This window comes from Somniosus microcephalus, chromosome 3 (genome assembly GCF_052327205.1).
Source record: "Somniosus microcephalus isolate GS21.2 chromosome 3, FLI_Smic_1.0, whole genome shotgun sequence".
Lineage (NCBI taxonomy): Eukaryota > Metazoa > Chordata > Chondrichthyes > Squaliformes > Somniosidae > Somniosus > Somniosus microcephalus.
In genome coordinates this window covers 115,351,708-115,372,274 of record NC_140989.1, presented here as the reverse complement: position 1 = coordinate 115,372,274, position 20,567 = coordinate 115,351,708, and the positions used below count along the sequence as shown (strand labels likewise).

The 20,567-nt window shown below is 43.1% G+C and overlaps 1 protein-coding gene across 13 annotated transcripts in view; it reads right to left on the bottom strand.

Annotated features, from left to right (window-relative positions):
- Nucleotides 1-20,567, bottom strand: part of LOC147121275 (AT-rich interactive domain-containing protein 1B-like) — a 673,710-nt gene that overhangs the window by 103,553 nt on the left and 549,590 nt on the right. For all 13 annotated transcript variants that reach the window (XM_085981504.1, XM_085981501.1, XM_085981503.1 and 10 more), the window contains one exon: nucleotides 7,570-7,715. In XM_085981504.1, the coding sequence (XP_085837630.1) occupies nucleotides 7,570-7,715 (146 nt within the window). The remainder of the gene's footprint in view (nucleotides 1-7,569; nucleotides 7,716-20,567) is intronic.

The following is a 20,567-nucleotide window of genomic DNA, read 5'->3' as shown; positions in this document are numbered from 1 at the left end:
TTAATTTACTTTCACACATTGGGGGGGTGCCAACCTCGCTCACAATTTTCTTCTTTTACCTGACTTGGGACTATGTCTAGTCTGATTTATGGTTAATTCAGGCGGTAGACAATAATATGTGCACACAGTTTTAAAAAAAACCTGCTCCCATGAAGGCCATTTGGTGTAGTCATAAGTCACACAAACCAGGCAGTCAAAAGTTTGATTCCTAACTTGTGCCAAGATTACCGTTAGCTAGGGCAGCAACTGGGCAAGGGAGCAAAAAAAAAATCAGCTGAAGATTCTGCCCATGATAGTTATCTAGTGGCCCCAGAAAGATTTTGGGCTAGAAATTCATCTACTTACCGCCACTCCGCAGTGCCATAAAATGGCGATAAAATGGCGGCCGCCACTCTTTCGCCAGCTGGTGGTGGTTCCTGCAATGGCCACCATATTCCTCTCCCCCTTTGCACTGCCGGTAACTGGCAGCGCCCTGGAAAAAAAATGGCGACGTGGTGACGTCAATTGGCGTGCAACGCTGACTTAACGTCACCAACGTGAACTTCGGCCCGAGCACTGAATTCAGCGCTGGGTTATAAGCACGCCAGGTAAACCTTCCATGCAAGCAGACCGACAGTGGCGATGTCTGCAGCTCTTAAAGGGACATACACATCATTCAGGTAAGCTTGAATTTAAAGGTTTGGACAGGTTTTTTTTTATTTTACTGAAGTGGTGGCTTGCTGCAATAGATGTGAAAAGTTTATTATTTGTGTAGGGAGTGCTGCTGGACACTTGCAAGGGCTCGGCTGGTAAAGGAAGGCCTTTGAGAAGACAGAACATGCTGCAAATACTCAGCAGGTCATGCAACATCCGTGGAGAGAAAAACAGAGTTCATGTCTCAGGTCGACATGCTGCCTGACCAATTGAGTATTTCCAGCATTTTATACTGTCATTTCACATTTACAGCATCTGCTTGCAGAGGGAAGAGGAAGACGCAGAAGAGGAGGAATCAGACGGAAGGATGCATCCCAGGCAGCCTCTTTTGTGGCCAGGATATCCAGGATGGAATCATCTACATGCGGTTCCACTGGCTGGGCAGACTGCCTCGTCTTCTGTCCCACTGGCTGGGGAAGTTGCATTTCTTGGGTGTGTGAAATGAGGAAGGCACAAGGGTGGAGTTGTGCTGACGGGAGGGCGGGAAAGCAAGAGGTGCATGCCAGAAGGAGGATAATGTATGAGGATACCAGCAACTTGTATCCTTTCAGCTCTGCCGCTGGCCAAAGGCGCAACCATGCCCCGGTCAAGAATGGCCTGCACCGTCTCCTCCAAGGGGGGTGAGGTGAGGCTAGGAATGGGAGATGTGCCTCGTCATTGGTGCAAATTGTTGGTAGGTGAGTGTTTAGGGGTTGTGCATTGAGCAGTGTGTGAGGCTAGTGGTGCAATTGGTAGGAGACGGCTTTTGAAGATGCATTCACTGACCTTGACCAGTGCTCTGAGGTCATGAAGCTTCTTTGGGCACTGGAGCCAGGTGGTGGGGGGTGACACTGCTGGCAGTGACGGCTTTAGTGATGTACTCCCACATCGTTCTTTCTGGAGGGCCTCCTGGCCCGTGTGTAGAGGGCCGCTCTTGCAGTGTTGATCCCCTGCACAAAGCTGGAGTGCTGCGTGCCAGATCCTCGGAGCCCCTTCCCTGGCTTGCTGAGCCATTTGTGTTAGTGCCGAGGCAGTTTTCCCATTTGTTGACGTTAAGAAGGTAATTAACAGCTGAATATTCACATTTGGAACTTATTTTAAATATTGAATATTTCTTAACAGGCAGAAAGGGCTGAAAAATGTATTGATTCACTGCATTTTATTTTGTATTGCTTCAGTGTGCATGGCCCCTTTAATTCTCAGATCTCATTACCCACAATTCCTTGCGCGCTCCACAGCTTCGCTCACAGAGGCTGTGGGAGACTGCAAAGTCGCACTTGCACACAAACTTTGTCTCAGATCCCTCCAGCAACGCCACCAGGACAGCGTTGCACAGAAGCTGGGCGCTGCGCCGCCTATCTCCATGCCCCCCCAGACCAATTTCATTCGGTTAGCGTTGCTGCTATTTCCAGCGGCTATTAACACCGGCAACTTTGCTGGCAAACACAAATTTTTCCCCCTTTGTGTCTGCGCACACTTGGGCCATTATGCAGAGAACAGGTTCAGAGTTCACAGCTGAATATCACCAACAATCACTGACATTGCTGAAGCATGAAGAATGGCCAGGTGGGCAAGGTACTAGCGTGTGGCCTGTGGAACTGTCTCTAGCAAGAGTCAGTGACTTCAGGAGAGAAAATTGGAATAAAAAGCCTGGATGAAAAGCCCAACACAAACACGCATTTAAAAAATACACAATGTTTGTGTTCTGTTAACAGCAATCTCAGCAATATTTTGAATGACCAGATCAAATGTATGCACATCTGTGTAACATCGGCAGGTTCAAATGAAAATGATTCCATAATTTAAACCTCTTAATTCAAATTCACAATAATGGACACCATCCTACCAAAACTGAATGACTATAGCAGAGATTCATTTAGTACCACTAAATATCTCCTCTTCCTAGAGCATCTCTCGGGCTGGTGAAACTCTGCTATGCACTTTCCCCTCCCTTTAAACAGCTATGCAAATTGAAATCCATAATGAAGTAGGTGAAATTCACTATACAAAAATAAATCCTTAATTGGGTTGGTAAAAGCTAAGATGTGAATGAAAAGATAGCTTGGTAATTTTTGTGATTTTACACATACCCCTACAAAGGATACATGCATCTGTGTACGTGTAAGCATAAACTTCTATCCTCTTACAGAAAAACCACTGACCCTGGTAACCTTGTGTGCAGAAATGTAAGTAACCCCGTCAGCATTACACACTGCCCTCAAGAGCAAACTCTAAAGTTCAAACATCCTTCAGGGCAGCATAGGTTAATCTCAGGCTCAGTAAAGTAAGGAAGAATAAGCAAATGAATAAAGAATCAGTCACAGGATTAGACAGCCAGTTTTCACAAACCTGAAGCTAAACTATGCTGGTCAGCCTGAAAAAAACTCAATTAGCTGAGCCTGACTCTCAACTGGAAGGTCATGGGTTCAACTGCCAGAACTGGTGATTGCTCAGATCTTGCTCCTTTTGGTTGGGTAAATTTCAGCAGCTGATAGTTTGCTTGGGTACATGGGCAACAGAAGCCAGGAGTTCCACTCTTCTTTTTTGGTGGGATAGGGCAGATGTGTGGGGGATGTTGCTGTTGAAAGCCAAAATCCTCTCTTACTTCCCTACTGACCAAAGATGGTATAAAATTGACAGCAAACATGGTAAAGTTATCAGCCCAGTGCAGCCTATCCCAACTTTCTGACTGATAGAGAATGCATAAAGGCAAACTGGCAGGAGGAATGGTGATTGGGGGGGAGGGGGGACAGTGGGAGGAGAGGGGTTAAAATATAATAATGTAAAGTGTTATTCTTTTTCAATGAACTGTATGAAAAATTCAAGTCAACCCCCCCCCATGATCTGTGTATACTGTGGACGATTAAGAAGCGGAACTGTCAGCAAATAGGTTACTGCGAGAAAATTATGCTCCTTTTACAGATAAACGATTAGCAGAAAATATAGCTGAATCCTGATAAGTGCATAACTAATTTCTTATTTGTTTCAGAGTTTCTCCATAATGAGAGTAAATGGGAATGGTACATTAAAATTTTATGGTTGGGTCAGGTGCAAGCTTTTCCAAGCCTTTATTGTAATAACGATGATCAAACAGGGTAGAGCATCACTTCGCTTTTTAACAATGGGATCCTGCAGTTTGAAAATAAAGCAGCTTTCTACATTGTGATAACTAGCATAAAATCCATTACTCTGGATCACCTGGATGTATTGCCCAAGCCATGAAATAACACTGGTAATAGTTTATTTAACTCAATGCATGAAAAATTCAAATGTAACCAAATAATTTACAAGAGTTATGCTTTTAGGTTTTTGCTTAAGATTTTTCTTTTCTTCTCATTTGTGCAGAATCGTACCCTTTTCTTCCGGCAGGGCTTCAAACCAGCAAAACACTAAACTTTACAACTGTTTAAAAACCTGCGGACATGAACAAAAACCTAGAAAAATACTATTGAATACCTTGAGTCATATGAGAAAATTACTCCAAGAAGAATCCTGAACAGATTCAATATTAATGACATTTCCAATGGAGCCAGAGCCCAGAGAAGCTATTATATCTCTAAACAACATGCTAAACTGCTTGGACTTTCTCTGTAAGATGTGAACAAGTCGCTATTTAAGCCAAGTCTATGCTGTCACACGAGCTACAAGTCACTGTCAAATCTTCTGTGCTTGTCAGGGCTATTTTCAGTTAAGTTTAACGGAACCAACAAGCAAGTGCTGAAGTGATCTGCAGCTTGCTGCCTGCTACACAGCATTTCCTGTATGATACTAGTGAGTGGTAATTTTAGCACTTTGTCATCTCGACATGCTTCCTTCTCTTCCCACAGACTGCACGGCCGTTTGCTTACCTCACACTCTGGGTCAAACTGAAACAACTGTTGGGCGAGATAATCTACTGCAGCAGAACCCATCTCATAACTATTGATTCACAGCACTAGAATCACATTTAAAGCAATGCATCCCCCCACCCCCCAATCCATCCCTTCTCCAATAACACTACAGTTGAGGAACCTAAGTTTACCAATAACATACAACAGCAAGAAACACTCACTTCATAAGAGGTGTTGCTGGAGAAGGTTGTGGCAATCTTTTAAAAAGTCACAATGTGACAAGGAAAAACATTAAACATTCTGGTATTTTTGGGATTGCCCTAATTTAGTGCAGCATTTGGGGATTAAAGTAGAATCCATACACACAAACAGAAATCTGACCTACATTTCAGTTCAATTTAATGTGACCAGAGGAAGTAATTAATAAATTTGATCAAAATCCATGGAGTCCAAGTCATCCAGTGTAGGCTTGGTTCATTTGCTAGCACTCTCGTCTGTGGGTCAGAAAATTATAGGTTCAAGTCCCAAAATAGGGAATGAGTGTATAATCTAAACTGACATTCCAGTGAAGTACTGAGGGACTGCTGCATTGCTGCATTCCTTACATGAGGCTAAACTGACATCCCATCTACCTGTTCTAGTGGTTCATGTGGATACTAAAGATCTCATGCAATTATCCAAGAGGAGCAGGTAGTTTTTGGTGTCCTGGCCAACATTCTTACCTCAACTAATTCCTTAAAGCAGATTATTCATCTGATGGCTGTTTGTAGGATGCTTTGGTGTAAATAGTTGCTGTATTTGTCTGCATAATAGGCTCTCCACTTTAAGAGTAAATGATGCCGTTCTTGATGTTTTAACAGGATAAGGTGCAGTAAATGCTAGTAAGTCGCGTCTGTGTTTTGAGCATGTTACACAAACACACAAGTATGATGTATGGCTTCCAGTTCATTTACTATCTAAAACAGTCTGATTACAGCATGTCACTCATCATGTTTGAACTTCCATGATGGCTTTACGTCCCTGAAGTGACAAGGTGGTATTCAGGTAGATTACTCAACCTTGAGGTACAGTATTCCCCATTTTTCAGTTTAAATATCCTTCACATGTCATGGATATAAGAAGTAATCCCAGAAGAAAAATTGCTAGGAACCGACATCCCCTTAAGAGATTTTCATTCTGTACTGCATTTTATATGTGCTTAATACAAACGTACATAGATCAGGAGGCACAAACAGAAGGTTCCTACTCAGCTATTTTATAAATACTCTGTTTGAGGAGAGTAATTTAGAAATTTAAAATTTAATGAAGTCTTTAATTTACTAGAGTCAAAAGTCAAGTGTTTACCAACAGATTAGTCAACTGCACTTTGCAGGCTCCTTTGATAATCTGGAACAAGGCTCCTGTGGAGACAATTCCTTAGGAATCTTCCATATGGGACTTCTCCAGGTTTAACGGCAATCCAAACTGTTTAACAGTGTTGACTGTTTGCCAGACAGTTCTCATGGCTCCTTCCTGGAAGCCTATTGCCCGATAGTGGGTAGATGTGCAGTTCTATCAGGTGCAGGTGTGCTGCTCTGATAGGCATATGCTGTATAGAGACCCTAGGGACTCAGGCTAGACAAAAGGGCAGCACCCTTCACTGCTAGCATATGTTTGCAACTTGGAACCATGGGACTTCCTACCAGTCATTTAAAATTTTCCTTCCACTTTTAGGACTGGTATTTCCAGAACTCTGGCGTCAATCAGAGGTTGAGATGACATTAACTTCAGAATATTTTTTGGAGCCATCTTACTGGTGTGTTATCTAGGTGGTGATGTTTAAACCTGCTGAACTGGCACATTTATAATCACAAGTGTCACTCCTCCTTGGTATGGTTTAACTGCCCACACCTTTACTGAGCAGGATGGTTCTTAGTTCAGAGATCCAGAATAGCCCCCATGGTGGATAACACCAGTACCATTCTAGATATTTTAAGTCAGGCATGTCTGCAGAGAACCATGGCCTGATTGTAAAGTCTGATGCTTATATCCCATCCAGCATCCTAACTACAGCCTGGTAGCCTCAGTAAGATGCAGACTTGCATGGAAAGTCTCACCATTATTAGGTCCCGCCTCTAACATCAATGCCTGCAAGCTGCTTAAGATCTACATTTAAGGCCCTGAATCCTTTTACAATGTATATGGGTATTATGGTGTTTGCATAACAGACTGAAGTACACCACATCTATAGTTCTTTCCTGGTTCCTTTGAAGGGGTACAATTATTGGAAGCTGGTGTCCCTGAGATATTCATCACAGCCCCTTTTAAAGAGGCTGAGAAACATGGCTGAAGGTGAGGAGGAAAGAGAGGATACATAAGGAACTAAATAGAGCCAATTCTTGCTCAGCTGGTTAAACTGAATCATACAGACCAGTAAAGTCCCAGGTTCGATCTCTAGTTTGTGCCAAGTTAATCTGGCAGAGAGCCTAGAATTGGCTTCAATGTTCCTGGGTAAGGACAGGGGGAAAGAAAAGTTGGCCAAGCTTTGTGCTCGTGATCACTATCCAGTGAATACTGCTCGTGCACATGTGAACTCTAGGTGAGGACAGGTTTGGGCTTAGCTGTGGTAAAACAGCATGTCAACATTTACCGTCCTGACACACATGAAAACTGGCCCTTGGACTAGGCGCCAGACTGGCCAATATCCGTGGAACCATACTCCAAGCAAGGAATTAATGCCTTCCAATGAGAAAGGAAAGGGATAAAAATCTGCAGAAAAAGGAAGCAAATAGACAATTCTCATATTGATAGGTCAATAAAATTATGTTGCAGACACAATAAGGTAGAACCGTTGGAGTCTTCACACAAGCTCATTTTCTATGCCTCTTCCTTTAATTTGGAAAAAAAACTCTTGGGTATGTAGTTGATTTGATACCTACTATACTCTAAAAGCACCAGTGACTTGTCAGAATACAGAAAGATTGGTCAAACATTTATTTTAGTATGCCTCTATAAAAGTGTCTCTTTTTTTTAAAAAACACTTGCGCTTTTCAAAAGTATAATTCTCCCCGCTTTAAAAGTACATTACCTGAAGAACTGTTCACCATGTTAGATGTCATGTTGTAAGAAGTAGTCTGAGGGTTCATCATTACAGAGCTGTTGTTCATAGACTGGCTGTAGGGGGAGCTGGAGCCCATCATAGCACTTTGGTTCATGCCAGTGTATCCAGCTTGCCTAAAAAAGAGACAGCGTACATAGTTGTTTGCATAAACATGACACAGATTTACTAAGAACGCAAAACAAATGACACGGGTAGATACTTGACAGCAGGAGCATGCTCTGTGATCAGTTATGTGGGGGAAGACTCCAGGACTGGAGACAGATGCTGGATTAAAAGCAACAGTGTGGAACACCAAAGAGGGGCAAGGAGAAAGAGAAAGAATGAAAAAAAGTCAAGTGTTAAGCAACAGCAAGCACAACACCAGGACAGCGTTAGTTCAAATAAACAGATTGCCATTTAGCCTGTTACACAGCACTCATAATACTAGTGGCAGTTTTCAGACACATTTACACCACAGAATTACCAGAACCATCACAAACTGCATGGGTTTGATTATTAAGGAGCATTTCTATTTATGTCCCAGCATATGGTATTGTAATGTTTTTTAAAAAAATGACTATCCATGTGAAAGTATTCTCTAAGGTACATAGAACATTGATAATCCAAATGCCACTAGTCCACAAAGTCAGTAACTCAAACGGATCATAGCTTTCAAAGAGCACTCGCTGTTGTTACAGAGCACTGGTGCAGTCTTTTGTCATCTTTAGTTTACTTTGTAGTTGTAAAATGTACAATAACCTTTTATAAATAAAATTCCTCCAGAACATAGAACAGGACCTACACATTTAGCTAAGGAAAAATGATATTGGGAGTGTGACTGCTGCAACGCCTAATGAGACAACAAGAAATCTCTCCAAGTTTAATAACCAGAATTAAAACCAGCAACAGGAGCTGGAATGAAGTCAGGAAAGAGAAATGGAATTAACACAACAGCATTAGAGGAATGGAACAGACTGCTGTCAGCTGTTACTCTGCTCTACTCCTTCAGCTCTGCAATATTTAAATGTCGACTCTCCCTCTCGATATGCTAGGTCTGACTCCCTGTGCTGATTTTAAGCAGTGATATTATAATGGCAGTGCTTCCAATTCAAAACTTAAACAGCTATTCACATTGCTGTTTTCTTTACAACCAACAGTATATCCCATAAATGAAATTCCACATCAAGAATCGTTAGTCGAACAAACTGCTGGTCCAAATTTTGTTCGGATTAGCTGTGAAACACTGACACCTGTGCTCGTGTGTTTCGGGCACTAAAATCTGTCATTTATTATCCAAGAAATGTGTTTATCTGTTCACCTTGAGCAAAGATTTTAAAGAGTAATCCAGCAGCTCCATAAATGGAGATTCTCAGACCAGCTTCAATATTGTTACAAAGTTTGTTGTAAAATACTCAGTATCGCCGAGACCACACCTTGAGTACTGCGTACAGTTTTGGTCTCCTTATTTAAGGAAGGATATACTTGCATTGGAGGCAGTTCAGAGATGATTCACCAGGTTAATTCCAGAGATGAGGGTTTGACTTATGAGGAAAGGTTGAGCAGGCTGGGCCTATACTCATTGGAATTTAGAAGAATGAGAGGTGATCTTATTGAAACATATAAGATGCTGAGGGGGCTCGACAAGATAGATTCAGAGAGGATGTTTCCCCTCGTGGGAAAATCTAGAACTCGGGACATAGTTTCAAAATAAAGGGTCGCCCTTTTAGAACTGAGATGAGGAGGAATTTCTTCCCTGAGAAGAATTCTCTGCCCCAGAGAGCTGTGGAGGCTGGGTCATTAAATACATTAAAGGTGGAGATAGACAGATTTTTGCAAGATAAGGGAGTGAAGGGTTATGGGGAGCGGGCTGGGAAGTGGCTTTGAGCCCTAGATCAGCCATGATCTTATTGAATGGCGGAACAGGCTCGAGGGGCCAAGTGGCCTATTCCTGCTCCTATTTCTTATGTTCTTATAACAAACAAAGGTGAAAGTATCAATGAGTGCTTCAGCCTGTACTACTAGGATCTCAAGATGGCAGACATGTTCTACCTTGTACTTCTTGGTAGCTTCTATTTAAGGAACACCTTGCTGCCCAAGGCTCACTCCAATTACTGAATTCTTTATTTGCACAAGAGCAGTTAATTTTATTTTAAGCAGGTCTCTAAAGATGGAACAGACAGGTGACATTAAGTCTTCCATTTCTGGGTTGCTTTTGCAAGTATGGATAAAAGCCCTCTTCCTACACCATGCCAGTGCAGCAACCACTCTTCTACAATCCCTCCAAGCTCTCTTTGTTTCCTAGACTGTACCAATGTAGTTAAAGGCATCCATATGCTCCCTCAATGGCCCAACTGGCACTGCCCAATGTATTACTAGGCCACACAGACCAGAAGGTCCCAAGCTTGATTCTTGGTCTGTGCTGAGGTTGCTGATGTCAGTCAGCACAGTAGTTGGGATGCTACAATTGACCTCCGCACACCTGGACTGAAAAGGAACAAAATCAGCTGGGGTTCCTGATACTCACTGCTGCCCAGTGACCCCTCCTGAAAAGTGTCCGTGTACGAGCGTGAATGAAAAAAAAATTAATATTCAGGCAAGGGCAGGATTAAGTTCAGCTCTGATGCCATTCAAAGATGAAGTCTGTCAAGACTCACTGTCTAGGTCACTAATAAAGAATGGCAATTGGGGAGAAAAAGTTACCTATTACAGAGTTGAACCATTCTGTGGTTGGCACAGTTGAAAACAAGTGAATACATATTTTACTCAGTCTTTCCCCATAGAAACACAGGAATTGCTAGACAGAAAAAGACCACGGTCCATCTAGTTCGCCTTCTACCAACCTGGTAGCCGCGTGATACAACAATAATGGAGTTGTTGACTAATCATGATAATCAAGCTCCATCGATTAGTCTACAACAGACCAGACATGAGAAGAGCAAAACCACAGTGATAGAAAGCTTTGGGAGCCAAAGGCCCAAAGTCACCTGTTCCTCCCATGCATGGTACACTTGCTATATGTCAGGTCTCAAATTACTCATACACTATCCCCAAATGTTATTTTCTGAAAGAACTCCATCTAATTTGCATCTGAATGAATCAATACTCTGCTTCCGCCATCTCCCTAGGGAGCCTCTTCCATAGATTGACCACTCACTCACTGAAATAATGTTTTCATATTATAGAGGTGTTCAAAATCATGAAGGGTTTTGATAGAGTAAATAAGGAGAAACTGTTTCCAGTGGCAGAGGGATCAGTAACCAGAGGACACAGATTTAAGGTGATTGGCAAAAGAACTAGAGGCGATATGAGGAAACATTTTTTTTACACAGCGGGTTGTTATGATCTGGAATGCACTGCCTTGAAGCCTATTTCAATAATAACATTCAAAAGGGAATTGGATAAATACTTGAAGGGAAAACATTTACAGGGCTATGGGGAAAGAGCAAGGAGTGGGATTAATTGGACAGCTCTACCAAAGAGCCTCCTTCTGTGCTGTATCATTCTACGATTCTATGATTGTCAAAACTTCATAAAATCATAGAAACATAGACATAGAAGATAGGAGCAGGAGTAGGCCATTCGGCCCCTCGAGCCTGCTCCGCCATTCAATGCGATCATGGCTGATCATCCAAATTCAGTACCCTGTCCCTGCTTTCTCCCCATATCCCTTGATCCCCTTAGCCTTAAGAAATATATCTAACTCCTTCTTGAATATATTTAATGAATTGGCCTCAACTGTCTTCTGTGGTAGAGAATTCCACAGGTTCACCACTCTCTGGGTGAAGAAATTCCTCCTCATCTCAGTCCTAAATGGCTTACCCCTTATCCTTAGACTGTGACCCCTGGTTCTGGACTCCCCTGCCATCGGGAACAGCTTTCCTGCATCTAGTCCTGTTAGAATTTTATAAGTTTCAATGAGATCCCCTCTCATTCTTCTAAACTTTAGCGAATATAAGCCTAATCGACCCAATCTCTTCATACGTCATTCCTGCCACCCCAGGTATCAGACTGGTGAATCTTCGCTGCACTCCCTCCATGGCAAGAACATCCTTCCTTAGATAAGGCGACCAAAACTGCACACAATACTCAAGGTGTGGTCTCACCAAGGCCCTGTACAACTGCAGCAAGACATCCTTGTTCCTGTACTCGAATCCTCTCGCTACGAAGGCCAGCATACCATTTGTGTTAGATCCGTGTGTTAATGGAGACACGGAATGCAGGAGTTGATTTAACAAGTGTTTACTGAACAAAGTCTGGAGGTGAACTAACTACACAAGACGCTACACAGGTTTATATACCCGAGTGGTCACTACTGGTACTACAGTATACAGGGGCTTCAAAAACATAGTTCCTCTTAAAGGTACATACACTACAATTCCTCCCCTTTTAGATAAATAGTACATAACATTTTAAGTAATCATTAAATAACATTTTTACAAGAACAATAATATACACATTTGCTGAAGTTAATCAATTACAAATTCAGTCTCTCTGGAGGCTTCCTGACTCGGTCCGGATAACGCCTCGGTGGTGTAGTAGGTTCTTTTGGCAAGGTCGATTCGGCTTCAATGCCAGTGTCGGGTTCATCTGGTTCCAGTATCACCGGATCGGAGGTAGATACTATGGGTATCTCTGCTTCATCACTAGGCGTATAGAGTTGTGGTGTAGGTTGTCCTTTTTCGGATGACTCTATGATCTGGTCAGCATGGCGCCTTATTATGCTTTCTTCAATGTCCACGGTATACATTAGCGGTCCTAGTCGTGTGCAAATAGTTCCAGGCTGCCATTTCTCGGTACGGTAGTCCCGGGCCAAAACTGGTTGACCTATCTGGAAGGTTCTAGTTGGCCTTTCATTCATGCTTTGAAATTGCCGGTTCTCTACGTCCCTTCTGACGTTTGGCTTGACCAAATCCAGCCGGCATCTTAGGCTTCTATTGAAAAACATCATGGCGGGGGTTTGGTTTGTAACCACATGTGTTGCATTCCTGTACGCAAACAAGAAGTTATCTACCTTATGTTGTAGATTTATGTCTTCATTACCCATGGCCTTTATGGCCTTCTTGAAGGTCTGGACAAACCTTTCAGCCAATCCATTGGTGGCGGGATGGTATGGGGCGGACGTGTAGTGCTTAACCCCATTGTTTTTTTTAAGAACTTCCTGAATTCTTCAGATACAAATTGCGGTCCATTATCAGAACAGATCTGTTCAGGCAGCCAATTCCTGGCGAGTATGGTCCTTAATACTGTGATGGTTTTTTCCGTGGTGGTGGAGGACATCTTTATTACCTCCGGCCACTTGGAGTGTGCATCCACCGCGATTAAGAACATTGAGTCCATAAATGGACCAGCAAAGTCGATATGTACCCTTTGCCATGGAGATGAGGGCCACTCCCATGGATGTAGAGGGGCTTGTGGTGGGGTGTTTTGGACCTTCTGGCATCCTAGACAGCTCTTGGTCATTTCTTCGATGTCTCCATCGATACCTGGCCACCACACAAACGCTCTGGCTAAGTTCTTCATTTTCACTCCACCCAGATGCCCCTCGTGAAGCTCCTTTAGCACTTTATCCTTGAGTTTGGGTGGAATCACCACTCTGGATCCACACATCAAGGTTCCTTGGCACACTGACAGCTGTTCTCTTCTTTGCGAGAATGCTGGCAACAGTGGTTCACCATGTGCTGGCCATCCCTTCACCGTTAAATCGTAGACTCGTGAGAGAGTCGGGTCATTTCGCGTTTCCTTTTCAATGGTAGAATTTGTCACCGGTAGACATTCCACTATGGTCGAGTGGAACATCTCCACTGGGTCCACTGTAGGCGCCTCTTCCACCGTTGGCAATGGTAGGCGCGATAACCCGTCAGCATTCCCATGCTGTTTTGTTCCTTTGTATTCTATGTCATATTGGTGTGCCCCTAGGAAAAGGGACCACCTCTGTAGCCTTTGCGCTGTCATAATGGGAACGCCCTTTTTAGGGTTGAATATGGAGACGAGGGGTTGATGGTCAGTCAACAAGGTAAATTTTTGTCTGTGTAGGTAATGGTTGAATTTCTTCACCCCCCACACCAGGCTGAGTGCCTCCCTGTCGATCTGGGCATAGCTACGCTCAGCTGAGTTCAATGAGCGTGACGCAAAAGCTATCGGCCGCTCCGAGCCATCAGGGAATCTATGCGATAATACCGTTCCCACGCCGTAAGGGGATGCATCGCACGCCAGTCTGATTGGCAGTGATGGGTTGTAATGAGCCAACACTTCCCTGGACGGGATCAAGCCTTTGCATTTATGGAAGGCACGTTTACAGTCTTCGCTCCATTTCCAAACTACTCCCGTTTGTAGCAGTGCGTTAAGAGGGTGCAGAACCGTCGATAAGTTTGGTAAAAATTTATGATAGTAATTTACTAATCCCAGGAACGACCTTAATTGTGAGACATTTTCAGGCGCTGGGGCCTTTACGACCGCTTCAATTTTTTCAGGTGACTTATGCAACCCTTCTTCGTTAATGACATGGCCACAATATGATATTTGTTTCTGGAAAAATTCGCACTTGGGGCGATTTGCTCGTAGGCCCCGTTCTCTCAGCCTCGTGAGCACCTGCTCCAAGTTGGCAAGGTGCTCGTTGTCGTTTTCTCCTGTTACAAGGATGTCGTCTAGGTAGCATTGAGTCCCCGGAATCCCTTGCAGAACTTGCTCCATAGCTGTTTGCCAGATAGCCGGAGCTGATGCCACTCCGAAAACCAGTCGATTGTACTGGTACAGGCCTTTGTGTGTGTTTATCGTGAGATACTTTTTAGAGGCCTCCTCAACCTCCATCTGTAGATATGCCTGTGCTAAGTCAATTTTGGTGAAACGTTTCCCTCCGGATAGTGAGGCGAAAATATCTTCTATCCTCGGAAGAGGATACTGTACCGTGTGAAGAACCGGGTTTACAGTCACCTTGAAGTCCCCACAGATGCGAACTTTTCTCTGTTCTTCAGATTTATCATTATTCAACGTTTTCTTCATGACCGGGACAATGGGTGTTGCCCACTCGCTCCAATCTACCTTGGATAACACGCCTGCTTTTTCCAAATTCTCCAGCTCTGCCTCGACGGCTGGACGAATTGCGTATGGCATCGGCCTTGCCTTAAAAAACTTGGGAATTGCCGCATCTTCCACTTTTATTGAGGCGGTGGCGCCTTTCAGGGTTCCTAGTTCCTGTTGAAACACTTCTTTGGCGTTAGCCAAGATTTCTTTTAATCGTCCAGGTATGACGTCATCATCAATTTTTTTTCTTACTGGTCACCGTCAGTGCCTGAATGGAGTGCCAGTCTAAACGTATCTTTCTGATCCATTCACGTCCCAACAACGGTGGACCACCATCTTGCAGAACGTATAAATACAACTTCTGTATTTCCTTGCCATTGTATACAACAGGCACCCTTATTTTCCCTCTGGGGTATACTTTCTGCCCCGTATATGTCTTCAAGATAATAGATGTGTCTTTCAAAGGTATATGCGTAAATAGCCGTTCGTAATCCCGTCGACTCATGACGGTCAGAGCTGATCCTGTATCTAGCTCCATTTTGACTGGGGACCCCGCTATCGTGAGGGTAACCCAAATGGTCTGGTATTCTTCTTTGGCAATTACATTATGTAATTTGAGACAACTTAGTCTCTTGTTTCCGGAGTCGCTATCGCTCTTCTGGTCTTTGGAGCTACTGTCCGTCGTCATTCTTACCTTTCTGTACTTTTCCTTATTGACCTTTTTACTGTCAGCGGATTTCTTTCCAGATCTGCATACACGTGCAATGTGTCCCATCTTTCCACATTGCCTGCATGCTTTGTCCTTGAACCAGCAGTCCTTCTGGTCATGGGTGGATCTGCCGCAGCGATAACATCTCTCAAAACCCCGTGTCATTTCATGGGTGCCGAAGTCCTGTGGCTTTTGCTGTATCTCTGCAGCTCCTCTTGCTGCTGCTTCGTGTGATACAGCCACACTGAAAGCCTTGTCCAGTGTTAAATCTTTCTCAGAAAGTAGTCTTTTCTGTGTTCCTTCGCTTCGGAGACCGCAGACGAATTTGTCTTGTAGAGAATCTGCCAGTCCTGCCCCGAATTGGCAGTGCTTTGACAGCTTTCGTAATTCGGTGAGGTAATCAGCGTTACTTTCATTCTTGTGCTGATTCCTCCTGAAGAATTTGAATCATTCCGCTATCAGCAGCGGTGTTGGGTTTAAGTGCTCCTGTAAGGTATCAACAATCTCCTTAAAATTCTTGTCCATTGGTTTGGCTGGAGTGATCAAGTTTTGTAACAGCCCGTATGTCCTTGCGCCCATCAGATTTAGAAGTACCGATGCCTTTTTATCATCTGCTACTTCATTCGCCTTGCAATATACCTCCACTCTTTCCACATATGTGGTCCAATCTTCTATATCACTATCGAAAGCAGTAATATTGCCAGTCCTCAGCATCTTGAAAATCTAAAATGGCGCTTCCCGCGCTTTTCCTCCGTCCCCGATGGATCAAAATGGCGCCTCCCGCGCTTTTCTTTCTTCCCCGCCGAGTTAAGATGGCGCCTCCCGCGCTTTCCCGCCGCTGCCGCCAACGCTGTTTTCCGCGGTTCCCGTTGCGACCTGCAGCTTTTCGCGGTATTTCTATTTTTTTTAATATATCGCTTCAATAGTTTCTCCGTTACTTGGAGAGCCGTTCCCGTCGTGGAGCGGACCCTCTGGAACTTTCCCCTCCCTCTGCTCGGTCCGAACGCCGACCTGCTTTGCAGCACCAGCCGCGCCCCGAGTGCTCCACCCTCTCTCTCTCTTTGCTTCTGCTTCCCGACTCGCTGCCCGGCCCCGTCGCAGAGCCACCCGATCGAGCTCTAGCCCGCCGCAGCCCAGGAAGGATCAGTGCACTACCTGCCACCAGCCCGTTTAGCTGGTAAAACCACAGTTTTTTTTTTTTGCTTCTGGCTTCGACCTTCGTCTGGGGAATCGATCCCCTTGAGGTGCTGCCGAATTGCAGGTAAGTTCGTTTCTAACTCGTCGCCACTGTTAGATCCGTGTGTTAATGGAGACACGGAATGCAGGAGTTGATTTAACAAGTGTTTACTGAACAAAGTCTGGAGGTGAACTAACTACACAAGCCGCTACACAGGCTTATATACCCGAGTGGTCACTACTGGTACTACAGTATACAGGGGCTTCAAAAACATAGTTCCTCTTAAAGGTACATACACTACAATTTGCCTTCTTAACCGCCTGCTGCACCTGCATGCTTACCTTCAGCGACTGGTGCACAAGGACACCCAGGTCTCGTTGCACTTCCCCTTTTCCCAATCTATTGCCGTTCAGATAATAATCTGCCTTCCTGTTTTTGCCACCAAAGTGGATAACCTCGCATTTATCCACATTATACTGCATCTGCCCAATCGCCCAACCTGTCCAAATCGTACTGGAGTTTCTCTGCATCCTCCTCACAGCACACACGCCCACCCAGCTTTGTGTCGTCTGCAAACTTGGGAGATATTACATCTAGTTCCCTTGTCTAGATCATTAATATATATTGTGAATAACTGGGGTCCTAGCACCGATCCCTGCGGTACCCCACTAGTCACTGCTTTCCACTCGAAAAAGACCCGTTTATTCCAACACTTTGCTTCCTGTCTGCCAACCAGTTTTCTATCCAAGTCAGTACCTTACCCCCAATCCCATGTGCTTTAACTTTGCATGCTAGTCTCTTATGCGGGACCTTATCGAAAGAAGACCTTATAGAAATTTACGGCACAGGAGGCCATTCGGCCCATCGCGTCTGTGTCGGCAACAGGCATATGGTTACAAATGTTGTCACATCTTGATGAAACAAAATAATTTTTGTTGAACACACAAAAGGGTAAGAGAACAAAAATAGGAAATATTGGTATTAGGAAAATGTGAAACAATGTTGTTCCACATCCGTCTTGCGTAACAACTTGAAAGTGTTCTGACTGTATAACAATATACTTTGTCATGTTTTACAAACATGTGAAGCACCTTGGGACGTTTTACTACATTAAAGACGCTTTATAAATACAAGTTGTTGTTGTTGTTTTACCACCGGACTACCAAAATAAGTCAAAGGCTGCTTTTACTAACAATACCATTCAAAGTTACAGCAATGTAGATACAGGTAAATCCTGAAACGCTAAAGATAATGCACTGGATTGGGGGAAAAAAGCATACTTTTTAAAAGCCATGCTTTGTATAGATTTGAATAATCAGGTGAAGCACATTTAGTCTCACTTCGTGCATACCTGCTAGTGTTTTGAAGTGTAGAGTTGTTGAAAAATACAAATTGTCTCTTCATTTATTTCAAGGGAAGTCTCTTTTGGTTGTGTGTATAATGAGGAAAGTAATTCTGTTGTATAATTTTGCAGTCCCACCCTATTCCCATCACTATAGACATCAATCTGAACCTTGCACTAGACTCAAACAATTTGAAAGTGTTCCATTCCTGTAAACAAAACCCAGCTTTGTTTGTAAATAACTAAGGTTTTGTATTCCTGCATGCATTACATATATTCATTTAAGTGCACGTATTCTTAATAAATATGTAATAATGTTGAGGAAAGAATTACAGTTACAGAAGTACAACTATCATATTCCAGGATTTTGGAAATATGAGTTTGTTTCTTTTTAAGCAAGTTGTCTTTGTAAAAAAACAAGACAAAAGATGGTTAATTTACTGAATAGAAGCTGTCTCCCCCAGTGTAAACAATAATCAATTCCTTTGCTTCCCTGAATAACCGGAAAAAAACACTTCACGCCAACTGTGCTGGAAACCTTTTTGTCTGTGAAGAAAAACACCCCAGAAAAAGCAAGCCCAGAAAAACTGCAGGGAGAAGTGGTTTTGCCCAGGGATGTAGGCCAGAATGCAGAGGAGCTATTTTGTTTAAGTTAATTAAGAATGCCCACTGATGTGGGGAAGTGTACCGTATTCACTATTTTACACTATTACATGAAAATTGAAATAAATAAAACCAATCACAGTTGTTGCTCTGTACATTCATTGATGTGAAATGAAGCAATTTAAAGACTCATCTCACCAAGCGTTTGCTCGATCTGCCTTCAGAGGTAATTAAGAAATACACATTCAAAAGACGCAAATATACAGTCCATGTCACAATAGAGTACTATTGTTAAATCCCTCCGTTATTCTATCATTCAAGTGGATATAGGACAGCATGCATCAACTCCTATAAAAGTAAGATACTCAGACTGTTACGGGAGCAACTAATGCCACTGAAACTGAGAAAGAATCTATGGCAAATTTGTAACAACAATGTATAGCGTGTAAGGTGAGGCAGAGGCATAACTGTGCTTAGCTTCCATAAAGTATGATGCATTTTAACAATATTTAAGAGAAAATATTACAACTTCTGGATTATCAAGATGTCACTTTGTCTAGTGGGTTAGTCAAAATCTTGGAATTCCCTACCCAATACCATGGTGTGAGCAATATCAGCACAAGGACAGCAGCAGTTCAAGGAGAAGGCCCACTAGCACCTTCTCAGGGCAATTAGGGAAAAGCAATAGATATAGAAAAAACAGTAACCTTGATCTCTAAGACTTGATTTCAACCCAGCGCAGCTGAATGACATTAAAGTCTTTCTGAAATCACCAAAGTCCTACATAGAATGAGAGTGGTGGTAATCTCAATCAAATTACTATTGGGCATGGCACTGAACTAGACCACACAGAACTAGACCACACAGAAGTCATGGGAACAGGTGGTGTGGGAAGTAGAAAAACAACACTGGTACAATATAGTGTACTCATTGGAGGTTGGGGCAAAGACACATATAGTTGGGGCAGAGTGAGGGCATTTCACTTTGCATTTGGCCATGGAATACCGAATCCAGCAGTCTTTGATGCTTACATAGATCGCCCAAATTAAAAGTGGGCATTCACCTTGCACTGTTACGGCTCACCTTGAGCACATTAAAACCCCAGTTTTCTTTAAATGAAAAATCTTAAATGAACATAATTAGGCGAATTAATACCTCCAGTCTCAGTCTTGCACTCTTTCTTCCTGCTCATTCATCCCAGTTTTGTAAAAGAATTTTCTCTCATTTGCATCAATGCCACACACCCTTCTCTAACCAAACAATGCTGAATTAAAAAAATATTTACATCATTATACATTAATTTCATCATTAATAAGTGAATAGGATCAACAAAAAAGTCACCATGGCGGTTTGCAATGCTATTCAGAGGTGCAGAACAGCAGTGTGGGTTGACGCATGTTCTAATTTTCTCACTTTTCTTTAGCAGAAGTTTCACACCTCCTCCAGCAGGGCTGCTGAAGCTTAAGATCACACTGCATGGGGAATTGTGAAGCCACATTCAAACATTCCAAGATGCAGCAAGTCACACCAAAAGTACTGGGCTCACCTCCAGATCCTTCCTGTTGGGCTATCACAATTTAAAAGTGCACTGTTGCCAGAATTTCAAGTTTGCAAAGCAGTGGCCAGTGAAGGATTGCTAAATATGGCAGCAGGTAAGGTAGTCTGCAATAATTTTTAAATTTTGGGAAAGTTATATCTTCAGGTAGAAGCTTTTCTATGAGAACACCTAGGAAACAGTTCAAGATTCATATATCTGCTAAATTTGATACTTCTGAATGAACCATCATTTCCATACAGGAATTTCTGACCGGCAACACAAGATTGTGCACCACTCTTAAACATTCCCTCTAATTTTTGACATTAATTTATCCTCTTCCTTAACTCCCCGCCAGCTCCAAAAGTGAAGTGTTTCGGTAATCTTAGTCCAGTTACAAGGGCACTGCTTCAAAGCACAAAAATCCCCAGTTTGGTACAAATTAAGACTAAAATGGAAATCTCAGAGGATAGCTGGTGTAGCAAGTAGAAAAATTACCCATGGGGAGTGCAGGGCAGCAACCTGTTCTGAAGCTTCTCCTGATGAGCCACATGAAATTGGCACTTGACGACAGATCTTCCCCGCTTTTGGGAGAAAAGTA